Source organism: Herpailurus yagouaroundi, unplaced genomic scaffold (assembly GCF_014898765.1).
Source record: "Herpailurus yagouaroundi ecotype Mexico unplaced genomic scaffold, PumYag 193, whole genome shotgun sequence".
NCBI classification, from domain to species: domain Eukaryota; kingdom Metazoa; phylum Chordata; class Mammalia; order Carnivora; family Felidae; genus Herpailurus; species Herpailurus yagouaroundi.
The window spans coordinates 5578967-5594271 of NW_024412424.1; the positions used below are offsets into that span (position 1 = coordinate 5578967).

General features: G+C 45.8%; 2 protein-coding genes and 1 long non-coding RNA gene across 16 annotated transcripts in view; 2 read left to right on the top strand and 1 right to left on the bottom strand.

Moving 5' to 3' along the window:
• The window catches only part of LOC121011135 (uncharacterized), a 56670-nt gene extending 46782 nt beyond the window's left edge, over positions 1-9888 (top strand). Inside the window, exon 4 of the long non-coding RNA XR_005781506.1 lies at positions 8779-9888. This is a non-coding gene — a long non-coding RNA (uncharacterized LOC121011135). The remainder of the gene's footprint in view (positions 1-8778) is intronic.
• Positions 1-14130, bottom strand: part of KIF9 (kinesin family member 9) — a 55690-nt gene extending 41560 nt beyond the window's left edge. For 2 of the 12 annotated variants that reach the window (XM_040445178.1, XM_040445171.1), the window contains exons 1-5: positions 13383-13799; positions 8859-8956; positions 6921-7086; positions 5045-5151; positions 2257-2481 (exon numbers count right to left, since the gene is read on the bottom strand). In XM_040445178.1, coding sequence (XP_040301112.1) covers positions 2257-2481; positions 5045-5151; positions 6921-7086; positions 8859-8956; positions 13383-13461 — 675 coding nt within the window. In that variant the 5' untranslated portion in view covers positions 13462-13799. Of the gene's footprint in view, positions 1-2256; positions 2482-5044; positions 5152-6920; positions 7087-8858; positions 8957-12588; positions 12834-13382; positions 13802-13821 lie in introns of those variants that run through there. The other 10 variants (XM_040445176.1, XM_040445174.1, XM_040445177.1 and 7 more) reach the window with 10 other exon arrangements.
• A 34-nt stretch (positions 14131-14164) lies between these two features.
• Positions 14165-15305, top strand: part of KLHL18 (kelch like family member 18) — a 55629-nt gene continuing 54488 nt past the window's right edge. For 2 of the 3 annotated variants that reach the window (XM_040445183.1, XM_040445184.1), the window contains exon 1: positions 14165-14410. In XM_040445183.1, the coding sequence (XP_040301117.1) occupies positions 14282-14410 (129 nt within the window). In that variant the 5' untranslated portion in view covers positions 14165-14281. The remainder of the gene's footprint in view (positions 14411-15305) is intronic. The other variant, XM_040445185.1, reaches the window with a different exon arrangement.

Here is a 15305-nt window from a genome sequence, read left to right on the forward strand (position 1 = left end):
AATTAAATTATGCTGTTTGAGGAAACATACATGGTCTAGAAGTGGTAAAGCTATAAAGAAGACCAATGAAATGATTACAAGTCAGGAGAGTGGTTACTACTAAGGGTATGAATAAATACTTATTAATGGTAAAAACTCTTCCCAAACTTGGACATTCTTTAACCTTAAGCCACCAAAGCCCCACAGCAAATACCATTAGTCATGGTGAAATGTCAGGAGCAACAATGAGAATGCTCTATTGCTGGGGGCGCCTGGGTGGCTCAGTCAGTTGAGCGTCCGACTTCGGCTCAGGTCATGATCTCACAGTTCGTGAGTTTGAGCCCCGCATCCGACTCTGCACTGACAGCTCAGAGCCTGGAGCCTGCTTTGGATTCTGTGCCTCCCTCTTGCTCTCTGCCCCTCCCCACTCACACTCCGTCTCTGCCTCTCAAAAAATAAAGAAATGTAATAAAAATTTTTTTTAAGAATGCTCTATTGCTGCCTCCTGGGATGCTCTTTCCTCCCTGTAGATCCAAGGGCTCCAGGTTTAAATCACCCTGAGGACTCCTATGTGACCTTTTTTTTAATATGTAAATGTTTATTCATTTTTGACTGGGAGGGGAGGGGGGAAGGGCAGAGAGAGAGGGGACAGAGGATCCGAAGCGGGCTCTGCATTGACAGCAGTGAGTTTGATGTGGGGCTCCAGCTCACGACTGTGAGATCATGACCTGAGCTGAAGTTGGCTGTTCAACCACTCAACCAACTGAGCCACCCAAGCGTTCCACCTATGTGACTTTTTAAATAAACTTTTATTGACATATAATTTAATAATTTTTTAACATGTTTGTTTGTTTATTTATTTTGAGAGAGAGACACACAGAGAGAGATCAGAGGATCAGGGGAGGGGCAGAGAGAGAGGGAGAGAGAGAATCCCAAGCAGGCTCTGCACAGTCAGTGTGGAACCCTATGCGGGGCTCAACCTCACAAACAGTGAGATTGTGACCTGAGTTGAAATCAAGAGTCGGAGGCTTAATCAAGTCACACAGGTGCCTCTATTGACATATAACTTACATGACATAAAATTCTGTTTTAAGTATACAGTTTGTGATTTTTTAAAGGAAATTTAGAGCTGTGCAACCATCACCACAATCCTGTTTTAGAAATGTTACATCACCCAAAAAGTTCCCTGGGCTCATCTGTAGCCATTTCCCACCCCCTCCTCCCAGCTAATCTACTTGTATCTCTAAAGATGTGGCTACTGGGAACATTTCAAATGAATGGAACCAAACAGGATGTGATCTTCTGTATTTCTTAGCATTTTTTTGAGATTCATCTATGTTGTAGCATGCATATATCAGTACTCCATTTCTTTTATTGTTAAATAGTTTTTCATCATTTTATTTACCCATTCACCAGGTGATAGAATTTTGATTATTTCCAGTCTATGACTCTTTTGAATAATTCTGCTATAATATTTGCCTACAAGCCTTTGTGTGAACATATGCTTTCATTTCTCTTGGAAAAATACCTAGGATATTTGCTAAGTTCTATGATAAAATTAATTAACTTTTTAGGATACTGCCAATATGGCCACACCATTTTATATTTCATCAGTGAGGTATAAGAGTTCCAATGTATATGACTTTAAAAAAATTTTTTTAATGTTTATTTACTTTTGAGAGAGAGAGACAGAACACAAGTGGGGGAGGGGCAGAAAAAGGAGACACAGAATCCAAAGCAGCTCCAGGCTGTAAGCTGTCAGCAAAGAGCCCAACGTGGGGCTCAAACCCACGAACTGTGAGTTCATGACCTGAGCCGGAGTCAGAGGCTTAACTGACTGAACCACCCAGGTGCCCCCTATATGACTTTTAAAAGAATAACGTATGCTGAGGAATTTATAGATTTATAAGAGCTTTTATATACTAAGAATGTTAATTCTTTTTTTTTCTATACCACAAATGCCATGTTTCACATTAACTGAAAAAGACAATTGCAACTATGTTAATTTTTGTTCCTGTATTTTTTCATTACTATCTGAACTTGCTAAATGAGCATATATTAACATTTATTCTGGTTATCAAAGTAAGTAAAAAAAGCTAAGGAGGGAGGGAGAAAAGAAAAAAAAGAACAAAGGAAGAGAGAGAAGGAAGGAGAAAGGGAGGGAGGGAAGAAGGGAGAAGGGAGGGAGGGAGGGAGAGAGGAAGGAAGGAAGGAAGGAAGGAAGGAAGGAAGGAAGGAAGGAAGGGCAGAAGGAATCCTTAGACTTGGTCATCTCACCTCAAAAAGGAGGCTGAATGCATCCTCCTCCTGACTTGTAAGATGGACTGACAAGCCCTTAATGAAGACCCCTTGAGGGTTTTCCACGATGGTCATTGGTGTGACTGATGGTCCGACATAGGGCAGAGTGGACAGGAGATCAAACAGACTCTCATTGTAAATTTCCAGGTAGGAAACACGCACAGTGATGGCATGTGTGGGGCGTTCTTCAATCATCCTAAAAACCTACATGGAATATCGGACAGTAGTCACCAAGAGCAAAACTCCAATGACCAACCAGTTAGGAGAGTTCTTACCTCAGCAGGAAACATCAAGAAGTACAATTAAAAAAAAAAAAATCTGTCCTAAAAGAATTTACAAAGTCTAGCTGGCATAATGGTCATCATCATCAACAATTACTATTAATAGTTCATTGAGTGGCACTTATTATCATCTTGTAGAGTTTTTTTTTTTAATGTTTTTATTTATTTTTGAGAGAGAGACAGAGTGTGAGCAGGGGAGGGGCAGAGAGAGGGAGATACAGAATCTGAAGAAGGCTCCAGGCTCTGAGTTGTCAGTACAGAGCCGACACGGGGCTCGAACCCACAAACCGTGAGATCATGACCTGAGCTGAAGTCGGACGTTTAACTGACTGAGCCACCCAGGTGCCCCACATCTTGTAGAATTTTGAAGACTGACTTAACAGATTGTACAGCCATGATGAATGGAAAGGACTCTGGAGTGAAGATCCCTCATTTTATGGAGTCTCGCCATATATAAGCCTCTTACACATCCATTATTTAATCCTATTCTTACAACTCCCCTGTGATTGAAGAAGGATAGGGGCAATGCCCATCTGGGGAAAGGCCCATGCAATGAAATTATTTGTCTGTGGCCTCAGCTAGTAAGAGAAGAAGCCAAGCCAAAACTCAGCTTTCCCAACTAATAACTTCCAAATACCCTTCCTGGTACTTCTGAGCAGGTGGTGACTTTGGACTGGTCTTTTCCCCTCTCTGGACCTTAACTTTCTTAGTTGCCACATGAAGGGAGGGGTTGGGCTGGATGATCCCTGAGGCCCCCACCTTGCTCTAACAGTCGAGGGTAGCGCTATCCAACACGGTAGACACTAGCCACAGGTGGCTGCTGAACACCTGAAATGTGGCTGATGCAAATAAGGAATGGGATTTTAAATTTTACTTGATCATAATTAATTTGAATTGAAAGTTAAAACTAGCTGCTAAAGGGGCACTGGGTGGCTCAGTCAGTTGAACATCTGACTCTCGATTTTGGCTCAGGTCATGATCTCACGGTTGTGGGATTGAGTCCCACGTCAGGCTCTGAGCTGACAGCAAGGAGCCTTTTTGGGATTCTCTCTCTCCCTCTCCCTCTGCCCTTCCCCCAGCATGTGTATGCGCATGCGTGCGCACGCGCGCGCACACTCTCTCTCTCTCTCTCTCTCTCTCTCTCAAAATAAATAAATAAACTTTAAAAAATGGCCACTAAGTTCAGTTACTGGTAAACTTTTCAGAATGTTGGGAACAACTTGAGTTTATAAATCTACTTTTTCAACTGTAAATTTTATGAAATCTAAATGCAGATTGAGTATTCCTGGTAAGTACTTAGTGTCTAAATTGAAATGGACCATAAGTGTAAAATACACACTGCATAGACTTAGTGTGAGAAAAATAATGTAAAATATTTCAAGAATTTTTACATTGATTATATGTGGAAATTATATTTTGGATATACTCAGTTACATAAAATATATTATTAAAATCAATTTCACCTGTTTTACTTAAAAAAAATTTTTTTTTAATGTTTACTTATTTTTGAGAGAGAGAAAGAGAGACAGAGTGTGAGCCGGGAGGGGCAGAGAGAGAGGGAGACACAGAATCCGAAGCAGGCTCCAGGCTCTGAGCTGTCAGCACACAGCCTGATGTGGGGCCTGAACTCACAAACTATGAGATCATGACCTGAGCCAAAGTCGGGCATCCAACCAACTGAGTCACCCAGGCACCCCTTCCTGTTTTACTTCTTAAACTGTGGTTACTAGAAAACTCAAAATTGCATGTGTGACTTACACCGTGTCTCTACTAGGCAGTGCTGGGCTCGACTACTGAAGTCTAAGATACTGAGATACTAAAGCTTGGACAGTGGGATGTGAAGGCTACTGCTTCATAAATTAGAGCATGGATGCTTTATACACTAGACGGTCATCTATGTTTTTTATAGGACAGGGCTATAAAACTTCAAGATGCTTTTGGGGAAAGGCCCTTTGCCTCCTACCTTCCAACAGAAGGTCCTCACAGAACTCCAAAGGAAGGCCCTTGTGTACTGTCTTCAGTCATACTTCCCAGACCCCCAGGACTCACTTGATCCTGAAAGTTCATGTTGGGCCCCGCTTCTTCCCTTTGTTCTTTCTGGGGCTGTGGCAGTGGAAGAAGCCAGAGCAGGCCAGGGAGGAAGCTTTGCAAGAGGCCATATCCCCCTCATTAAAATGAGGCAGGAACATGATTAGGACTTCCAAATCCTCAATTACAGGTTCACAGACCATCACAGCAGCAAGAAGCTGGTTGGCACGTCCAACTCCCTCTTTTGCAATGAGGAAATAGGTTCCTCATGGGCTTGGGTCAGACCCTGAAACTTGAAGTCCCAGTTTCCTAGTTTCCTGAGGCCTCTGCACCACCCTGCCCCCCACCCCCCACCCGCCACCATGTGTATCCTGTCTCTAGTAGCAGGCCTCGGGTTAGCAGCAGGTGTGGTAGAAAGGGGACCTGTGTGGTACCCTGCCTGTGGGCCCACTCTCTACCTGCTGTAGGGCACGAGGAAGGATCCCCCGGTGCTTGTAATTCTCAGTTGTCCCTGTCATGGTATATGTCTTGCCGGCTCCCGTCTGCCCATAACACATGATGGTACCTGCAAACATTTGGAAGCATGTCTTGGTGATGTCCAGGAAAATAGCTCCAAGGATAGCTCTCCTATCCCCCAGCATGCCTGGTGCCAGCCTGGACCCTGGCGCGAAGGTGGCCATCAGGAGCAGCCAGGACAGGAGGGATTCCTGCCTTGGGGGGCAGGGTGAGTGGGCAAGGAAACAGGACATAAATGGTCAAAACACAGACTGCAGCTCTGAATGTGTGGCCCAGGTAGTGTTCTACTGATCCCTCTGCCAAGAGATCAGACCCTAGGGCTGCTGAGCAGAGTGGGGAATCCCAGGGAACAGAGGAACTGGGAATTTTTCTAGACAGGTGGGGAGGAAGATAGAACATTGAACTCCAGCCCTTCTTTAGCAAGGCCATGAACTGTCAAGAGTCTCGGGGTAGGCCTCCCAGGGGCTGGCCAGGCAGGAGACAAGGAGAGCTTTCAAAATCCCCAGGAAGAGATGGGAGTGGGAAGAGAATTTCCTGTTGATGGTGAGGATTCTTTGTAGACTGCAAGTTCCCACAGGATCAAACAGGGCTACTAGTTGGCCCCAAGCCACTTCCAAACACAGACCATGACAGGTCCTGATCTGGTCCCACAGCCCTCTCTGGAAAGACTTCCACTTGCACCTCTCACATCTCTTAGGTCTACTGTCACCACCAGGCTCTGGGACACGAACCACACTGTCACCCTGGACTCTGGTTCCCATCCGCTCTTTCTCCTGGCTTGGCCAACCTGAGCCAGACCCCATCCCAAATGCCGCTTCCGGGCAACACTGGGCCATGGAAATCAGCATTTGCCGTCACCACACCAATGCTCTAGTTCCTGGGATTGGTAGGTTTTGCACACGGGGCTCAAACTCAGCATGTGAGCTGAGGTCAGAAACAGTGCCTACTAGCACAGATGTGCAGGAAGGAGTCACTTCAGCTGGGACTCAGAGCCCACTTGTAATTCTATAGCAGCCAGGGCCCAAGACTCTTAACTTCCTTGGCCTTCTTGGTTCCTCTGTCTCTACCTCCTCAGGGCCATATCCCCTCAGGATTAATAAGGACCACATCTATGTTTCACAAGTGGGATACATTACAATGTTTAGTTATCAACACTAAACAGACTTTAAAAGAGACTTTTAAACAGAAGACCTAAAACTTGCAGACAGGGGACATTCTAGTCACATGGGTAAAGTTTACAAACTGTGATAGATTCTTTCTACAGATTTTCAAATCTTAAGATTTTAAAGCAATCTTAGACCAAACTAGTTTATAAAAATCTCCCAATAAAGTTGCTTTCCATTTGTTAAGAAAATCAAACTCTACTCCATTTTTTCATGCTATATGTAAATAACTCTATGCTAAAATAGGAAGAGTAGATTTATTTTGCTGGTAAAATGAATGGAAATAACTCCTGGCAGGTAGTCAAGAGAGAAGTATTTGGACTCCATCAAATTCATAAGGCCATTATCTTCAAACTAGTATTTGAGAGATTTGAAACAGGATAATAGTTCAATCCCCATGACCTATAGAGAGCCACAGTCACTTAGTCTTCCCAGGAAAATAGGACCCCAGGAGTTTGGATCAAGTCATGCCCACAATACCACCAAGCAAATAATAAGTTTTCTACTATAAGAATATGAGATAGACACATAAACAAAACTTAGCACAAGAGGTTATATTTTATTTTATTCACCATAAAATACTTGCACCTCTTCCTCCAGGAAGGGTTCTGCAGGTTCTTACAGTCAATTAATAACAGTCAATTAACTAAATTACCATTGTATCCGTCAAGAGCCTGAGCAACCACGTCCTTTGCGACCGTCTCATAAACCAAGTCCTGGGAGGCATTGTGGAGAACTCCATCCAGCTTGAACGACCAGTCTGTCTGCTGGTTATTGACAACCCCTCTCCGAGTATCTTTTTTTAAGTGAATATCAATGCTCTAGAAAAAGAGGGAGGGAGAGAGAGAGAGAGAGTTAGCCAGCTAGTTAGGTACTAGGAAACTGGTATGAAAAACTCACTGATAGCTGAGGCCTGACCTGGAGAAAATAAAAGGAAGCAAACTTTAGGAAGAACAGGGATTCTCACACATGGGCTGATATTCAGATGATTTCTTTGGGATGGGAGAGGAGAAGGGAGGCCACACCACCTTTACGGTGGAAGGATCAGGAGACTGGAGCACTTACTGGTTTCAGGCCTTGTCACCCTAGGTTACAGGGTGCTGTTTGTCTTGATTCCCGCATCTATGATACGAGGTCAAGCACATTTATCATGTTTTTTATTAAACAAGCTTTAGACACATTTAATAAGCACAGGGAGGCCTTGACTTAGGCCAGAGAGAAGACTGGGCTTGGTGACAGAGGCCTGGGCTTGAGCCACATCTTTTACATGCTACGGAGCATTGTGAGGAATGATGAATTAATAACCACAGAAATGGCTCTTGGCTTCTCAGACAGTTCCTCACTGGTATTATAGCAAATCAAGGGTGTCTACCACTTGTAATTAGCATATCTTCAGGTGCAAAGATTTCTTTTTTTTTTTTTTTTTTTTTTTTTTTTAAGATGCAAAGATTCCTAAAAACATTTTTAGACTTTTAGATCTCTCCATAGCAAGCCACTAAGGCAACAGCTGGTTTAGGAACATATTGGGTTAGGTCAAGGGGAGATTCCAATCTTCACCGTGGGGCCTTCTGATGTAAAGAGACTCTTGTTGGAATTTTACACTGGCTGCCCTAATCCAGGAGCCAACACACAGCCACATGCAAAACAAGTAAGATCAAGCAAGAGGAGGGGCTTTGTCCATTCACACATGAAATGCTCTGTGTTTCTGTGCTCACTGAGACCATGTCCTGCAGGATTTGCTGCACATGAGCTTCTCTCTGACTGTCAAGACTTTCAAAGCTTGGGCAGTTTGCACTCGGATTCTTCCCTTAAAGAATGTCTTCATGCTGCCCATGTAGGTTCACAGATGTTTGCTCAATGAAAACACAGAACTCTCTCAACCTGTCCTAAGCCTGTCATGGGCTTCAGAAAGGTTGTCAGGACAGTGGTCGGGACACAGGGATGGATACATCTTTCCAGTTCTTTCGAAAAGCGTTTCTCCCACTGGTTTGGTAAGTTAAACAGTTATCAACTTAAGACATCTTACTTGACCCCCTCCCTGAGGGATCACGTAACAGCAGATCTGATCCCCACAGAGTTTTATGAGTGTGGCCAAATGTCAGCTTTTCTGTGTCAGACACAAGGATGAAGGCAAACTTATTAACCACAAATACAATTAAAAGTGGGAGCTTCGGGGCACCTGGGTGGCTCAGTCGGTCAAGTGCCTGACTTCGGCTCAGGTCACGATCTCACGGTTCGTGAGTTCGAGCCTCACGTCGGGCTCTGTGCTGACAGCTCGGAGCCTGGAGCCTGCTTCGGATTCTGTGTCTCCCTCTCTCTCTGCTCCTCCCCTGCTCACGTTCTGTCTCAATCTCTCTCTCAAAAAAAAAATAAACATTAAAAAAAATTAAAACAAAAACAAGTGGGAGCTTCGGGAGTTTCCTTATCAAAAGTGACTCAAGGGGAGTGGTTTGGACTTGTTGGAAGTCTGGACTCCATCTGAACTTTTATCAATTCTGTCTTGGTCCTTAAAGGCTGTTTGGAAACAGGGTCCCACCGCAGCAAGGTGGGACAGAGAGGACCAAGCTGGTGAAAGCAAGCACATCCCACTTACTTTGTTGTCATCTCCGTATTTGATCATTTCGTGAGCAAAGTCATCGGTGGGTTTGACACGGACAAAGGTATGAACTTTTTTCCTAGTACCCATTCTAGCTAAAAAGAAGAAAACAGTGCAGCTTTCAGTAGTTATCATCAAGTGGCAACGCAGTAAGAAGATCAGAATGGAGTGACTGACACTCGGTCTGTGTTCTCCTGTCCCAAAGAGACCCAGTCTTCCTTCTCACCCCTTCGAGTGTCAGTGCTCTACCCACAGGACCTGCTGTTCAACAAGTACAGGCGCTTCCTACTTTACAGGCTGCCTCACCATTTTCCACCATGGCCCCCTAAGAGACAGAAACACGAAGCAAGAAGAACGCTCCCTTTAGTGGCCTAATCTTAGACGTGTTTCCTAAAAATGGTCTGTACCTAAAAATGTCCGCTTATGCTTTGCCTCATTCATTATGCTTTCATCTAAAATACTGACTATGAAATGCATTTAAACTTAATTTTCTTGTCTTCACGAACATATGTTATTTCAGACGCAGCAGCCCCTCCTTTACCTCCGTTTGACCAGCTTAGATCTGAAAATGATTCCCTAGAAGTGTATTTAATCTAGTCCACGATCAGATACTCTTTCTTTTCTGACAGTCCATTGAAAAAAAATCAAACAGCCCTCTACCTCCTCGTCTTCTCGTCAACCTAACTAGAGTTTCATCATTTTCTTTCAGGTAGATCCACTTAATCTGTATTCCTTTATTTATACTACCACAAATAATTACCGTGTATAACAAAATGTCAAAATAAATGCTTGGTGTGGCTTCATGGAATAGGATGTAAGCATGGAGATGTATGTGTTTAGGGAGGGAGATTTAGGTAAATGACCTTCCTACTATGTAGAGCTGTCCTATAATGGAAAAGACTCAAGCAAGGTCAAGATGCCAGCTAGCAGAGATGCTACCAAAGGGACCGTTGCACTGAGGGGAGAGTTAATTAATTTCTAAGATCCTGTCCAACTGAAGTATTTTATTAAAATTTAAAAAAATTGATTGCACAATCAAATGATAACCAAGAAATCTCGTATTTTATTGGCTATTAGTCTCATTGGTGAAATCACACTAGGCCCTTTCCTGAGAGTGCCTGTGCAAAAATATTTAATACTAATCAGACAGTAAATTTTGGTTCCAACATTGACATAGAGTGGAAAAGCAAAGAGGGTTATTAAACAGAAGTAACAATTGTGCTATTTTTATTGCTTTAAAGGGGAACTTAAAACTTAGTTCTTCAAAAAATAAAAATAAAAAACAAAACTTAGTTCTTTAGGTGCCTCTTATACCCTGATGACAAAGGATTAAATACTGAGAGAAAATGTCAAAAGCTCTAAGGAAAGCTAAGGAAAAATCAACCTGTAATCATCATCAATACATTTAACCTAGTTAAGTAATACCACTAAACAAGATGAAAGTCTATGAAAATATACTAAACTTTGTTATTTGAAACTATTAGGGAAATTAACATAATACAATTTTAATTTGTTCAAAGGGGAAACATTTCTAATTTTACATATACGTTTTCCTAATATCAACCTAATATTTTTTGTTTCCTTCTTTTTCAAATTTTTTTTTCAACGTTTTTATTTATTTTTGGGACAGAGAGAGACAGAGCATGAATGGGGGAGGGGCAGAGAGAGAGGGAGACACAGAATCGGAAACAGGCTCCAGGCTCCGAGCCATCAGCCCAGAGCCTGACGCGGGGCTCGAACTCATGGACCGCGAGATCGTGACCTGGCTGAAGTCGGACGCTTAACCGACTGCGCCACCCAGGCGCCCCTCTTTCCTTCTTTTTCAAATGATGTGAACAGTATCATCAAGTGGTCTATGGTCATGCAGTCCGAACATTGGGCTCTCACATTTCAATAATTTCACTTTTACGGAACTATGAATATACAGAAAGAATGTTAAAAACTCATTTAGCGTTAATGTTCCAAATGTACCAAACACATTTGGAATAGGGACAAGGCCTGAGGGTCAGGATGTATGCTGCTTGGTACACTTCTCTTCTGACCTTCCTATTGGGGTTGAACCAGTTCAATAAGAGATGAGGCATTTGGTGCTAAAATAACTTGCATCTTCATAGGGTAGGAAAGAGGAGTTAAGGCCAAAGAAATCACCTGTATGCTTTTGTAAACAACAACAACAACAACAACAACAACAACCAGCAAAGGAATTTGTTGAATTTAGGAAGAGTTAGGGAAACATGAGACATAGGGAGCTGATTCAATTTCATATTCAAATTGGAAAAGAGCAATAACACAGCTATTAAGGAAAAATAGCTTGCTTGAACTACTGCAAAGCACTCTAATAAACTGCTATGATGCTTAATATTTTTAAAAAACGAAATGTTAAGACTTGTACTGTAAAGAAAAAAATCATGCATGACAGGGATTTCTTCTCTGAAATACAGTTAATTATTTCACTTTTTAAAAAAAAAGCACTTTAAGGGGCATCTGGGTGGCTCAGTCAGTTAAGCGGCCAACTTCAGCTCAGGTCATCATCTCATGGTTCGTGGGTTTGAGCCCCGCATCGGGCTCTGAGCTGACAGCTGGAGCCTGGAGCTTGCATTGGATTCTCTGTCTCCCTCTCTCTCTCCCCGTCCCCTGCTCATGCTCTGTCTCTCATTCTCTCAATAAATAAATATTAAAAAAAAAATTAAAGCACATTAAATAAAGAATATTAACATTTTCCCTATATTATCTAAGATAGGCTCACTGAATGTTACCTGATAGATTTTGAGGATATTAAACATATTTCTAGACACAACTTGCAATGACCGGTAGATTTCCTATTACAATTATATTAACTATCATCAGTGGCGTGAAATATCTCTGTAGAAGTAAATTAAATAGAGACAGGTCCTGCCCTTTCAGTCTACAGTTTCAATGATGTAGACAAACGAAACTCTAACCCCTGTTACAAGCCCTTCAGATGTAAAATCAAATAAGCAAACATGACACTTTCACATCTGCCAACTGTAGAACCGTGTGTCCGCTTGCTACATTCCTCAAGTAATTAGTTCATGGAAGTCTTTTCCCAGCCACTATGGGACCATTCAGACCTTTCAATTTTTAGAAAACGAAGCTGAAAAGTATTCAGGTGATCAAGGATGATGGCTTATCCAATTTCAGTCCTAAAATTTTTGTCTACAACATTGAGGTCGAGCTATAAAGAGCCACAAATAGCTTGAAGGTCAATAGCTCTGGGTCTGAGGACCCAGCCTCCTGGCCAGGGTGCCCTCTGAAAGGAACCAACCTAGGTGGCAGGTGCCCAGGCCTCCCTCCTGGAAGCCTCCACCCACCAAGCACAGGAACAGCACGGACAACCTGAGCATCGCCCTCCCCTCAGAGTGGGGCCTGTAATTTGCCAACATGCACATGCACATGCAGCTCCCCTATCCTCCCCAGACCCTCCCCATGCTCACATCCATAGCTTCAAGAATGCCAGGAGTCATACCCACCTAAGACAAGCTTTCTCTATTTTGAGATTTTTTTTTTTTTAATTTTAAAGTACTCTCTGTACCCAATGTGGGGCTCGAACTCACAACCCCAAGATCAAGAGCTGCATGCTCTACCCACTGAGCCAGCCAGGCGCTCTGCAAGCTTTTTCTATTAACTTAACTCCTCCTATAAGGCTCCTACTCAGCAGCCCCTCAACACCCAGACATTCAGAGACCCCGTGCCATCTTGCACTTACTGAAATAACGCTTGTTACCATTCTTACGCCGCATCATTTGAGTGGGTTTCCGCTCCCAAATTAAATTACAAGTTGCTTGTGGGACAGAACTGTGCTTTCTCTCTTTTGAATCCCCCCTCAATGTCCAGAACAGTGCCCAGCACAGAACAGGTACTCAAGAAATGGTGGTTGGTAGTGATGGTCATGGCTGGAAGTCAGAGGGTGGCTGGCTGAATCTCCACAGGTGGGTCCATCTTCGGTCACTACTGAGAGAGTCCCAAGGGGCATATGTCACTTTCCTCCCACATCACATCCAACCCCTGAGCCCACAGCCCTTCCAGAAGGGCTTAGCTTCCAGGCACCACTTACAACAAGCCATATTCAGCCCCTCACCATGCCCTCTCTTTTAGCAGGGGTTTCCTCCCTCAGGATCTTATGGGGAATGCTTCTCTCTCATGGGCACCACCCTTAGATATTTCTGGTGTAAATAAATGAATCTCGGAGTGGCCACCAGCAGATCTCCCTGAAGGTTCGTGGTTTCCTTATTCGTTTTAGTGGTGGGAATGAACAGAATTTGCTACCAAGCGTTTCTGAAAGCCGGATTAAAGAAGAGGAAGCGTCGGCACCAGGTGAATCCCTACCTTCCAGCGCTCCTGCCCAGACCAGACGCTCTCATATGGAACCCTCATCGTTTTAAAGCGGCGGCAGCACCTGAACCCCGAAACAACAGGGTCCAAACGCACCCGGCCCTAGGCTAAACCAAAGACTCGATTCCCGACAGACCTGGTCTTCTCCCTTTTCCTCACCCAACATACCGGACCCCTGTGTGGAGTGTGGGAGGCAGTGGAACTTGGGACCATTCTTGTCCCTCTTTGGAGCGGCTTCCTCATCCATAAAGCGAAGGGCTCTACCTAGCGATCCCGAAGCCCCCTCCAGTTCGAAAACTGCCGTGTATGAAAGGGTCCAGCAGACCTCTGGTCCCCCACCTCACGCCCTCTCAACCTCGGCAGAGACGCAGAGGTCTCGTGGGGCCAGGGAACGTTAGATCCGAAGACCCTAAACTGCACCCAGCCTGAAAGAGCCCCCACGATGCCGCGCCCTCTCCTCCGCTCGGGTTTCACAAATCAGCGAGCCAAGCTGGGGGACTCCCGGGTAGGGCGGTGTTCGGATCCCAGCCGCTGCCCACCGCCTGGGCGTATACCCCCTCTCGGGCCACCCTTCTCCCCATCCGTGCGGCGCGTGGTCGCTGCTCACCGCTCCCGAGGCAGAGGCCCTCCCGCCGCGCGACCGCTGCAGGAGCAGCGACCGCAGCCCTGCATTCGCGGCTGCAGAACTGTGTACATAGCCGCCATGGCAACGGACCGTTTCCGCAGATTCCGGAAGTGTCGGGTAGTGGCGGAAGTGAAGTCCGCGGCCCTGGGTGGAGACACGAGTAAGGTCAGGGCCGGATCGGAAAGGCGGGAGATGGGACCGGTTAATCCAGAAAGACTGCGGCAACGGCAGGCGCGACAGCACGGTCGGGAAAGCGAGGGAAAGAAGGCTGCGCTCGCACCAGGAAGCGGGGCAGCGGCGCTTCCGGCGCAGAGCAGCCGAGACTACGGCGGCCGTGCAGGTCCGTCTGCTTCTAGCAGTGTGCTCGCGGCGGCAGTCTGCCCCGCCCCGTTTGGTTTCTAGCCGGCCGCCCAGGCCTGCGCAGTCGCGGCGGCCGGGGAAGATGGTGGAGGACGGCGCGGAGGAGCTGGAGGACCTGGTGCACTTCTCCGTGTCCGAGTTGCCTAGTCGCGGCTACGGCGTCATGGAGGAGATCCGGCGGCAAGGCAAGCTGTGCGACGTGACGCTCAAGGTACCGAGGGCTGGGCAGCGCGAGGCTGAGGGATAAGGAACCGAGTGGGGAGGAAAGAAGGGCGGGGGGTAGGGGAAGAGAGGTCTAGCGGGCAGAGCGGTGGGGCAAGGAGGTTGGAGACCGAGTAGGGGAGAGAGAGGTGCCGAGTGGGAGAGGGGATTGGGGCTGAGTGGGGAGACGGACAGGAACAGCCTCTTAGCCCTTGGAAGGAAAGGCTGAGAGGTGCGCGACTGAGGCCCTCGGCGTGGGAGACATTGGGGTGCCGCCTCCCTTTTCTGTCAGACAGGAGAAAATGGACTTGCAGCCCCTCTTTGGAGGAGGGGGCGGTGGCCGCCTCCACATTCTGATGGGCACCAGTGAAGCACCTTCTCTTGTCACCATAGACATTTCTTTGTGCCCCTCGAAGTTAGCTGTGCTGTTGTAGAGCCGCAGGCTACACCTTAGGAGTCATTGCTTGCCCTTGGTCGTTAGATTACTACCTTGTTTCCTAAGAGCTTTTAAAATCATATCTGGACATCTTTTGAGGTGGGCATCTACTCTGCCCCCCACCCCATACTGGAAGGCACACCACCACTACCACCTCCACAAGGGTCTCTGAGGATGGACTGGGTCTGCGTGGGGAGAGGGATCTCTTAACCACCTGTTTCCTACCGGTATTCTGGGCGCAAGAGCCAGCCTTCCTCCTGTGCTTTGCATCCATTCCTGCTGGGGAGGCATGCTGGGCTGCTCCTTGGCCAGATTCCTGAGCCCTCAGGAGCCCTCCAGGTGGAGAGTGACTGCTGTGAACTGTGTTCCCTGTTGGGCTTTGACTTGAGGCTCTGAGCATCTGTGGAAGACCACGCTAAAACGTGTGTGTGTGTGTGTGTGTGTGTGTGTGTGTGTGTGTGTGTGTGTG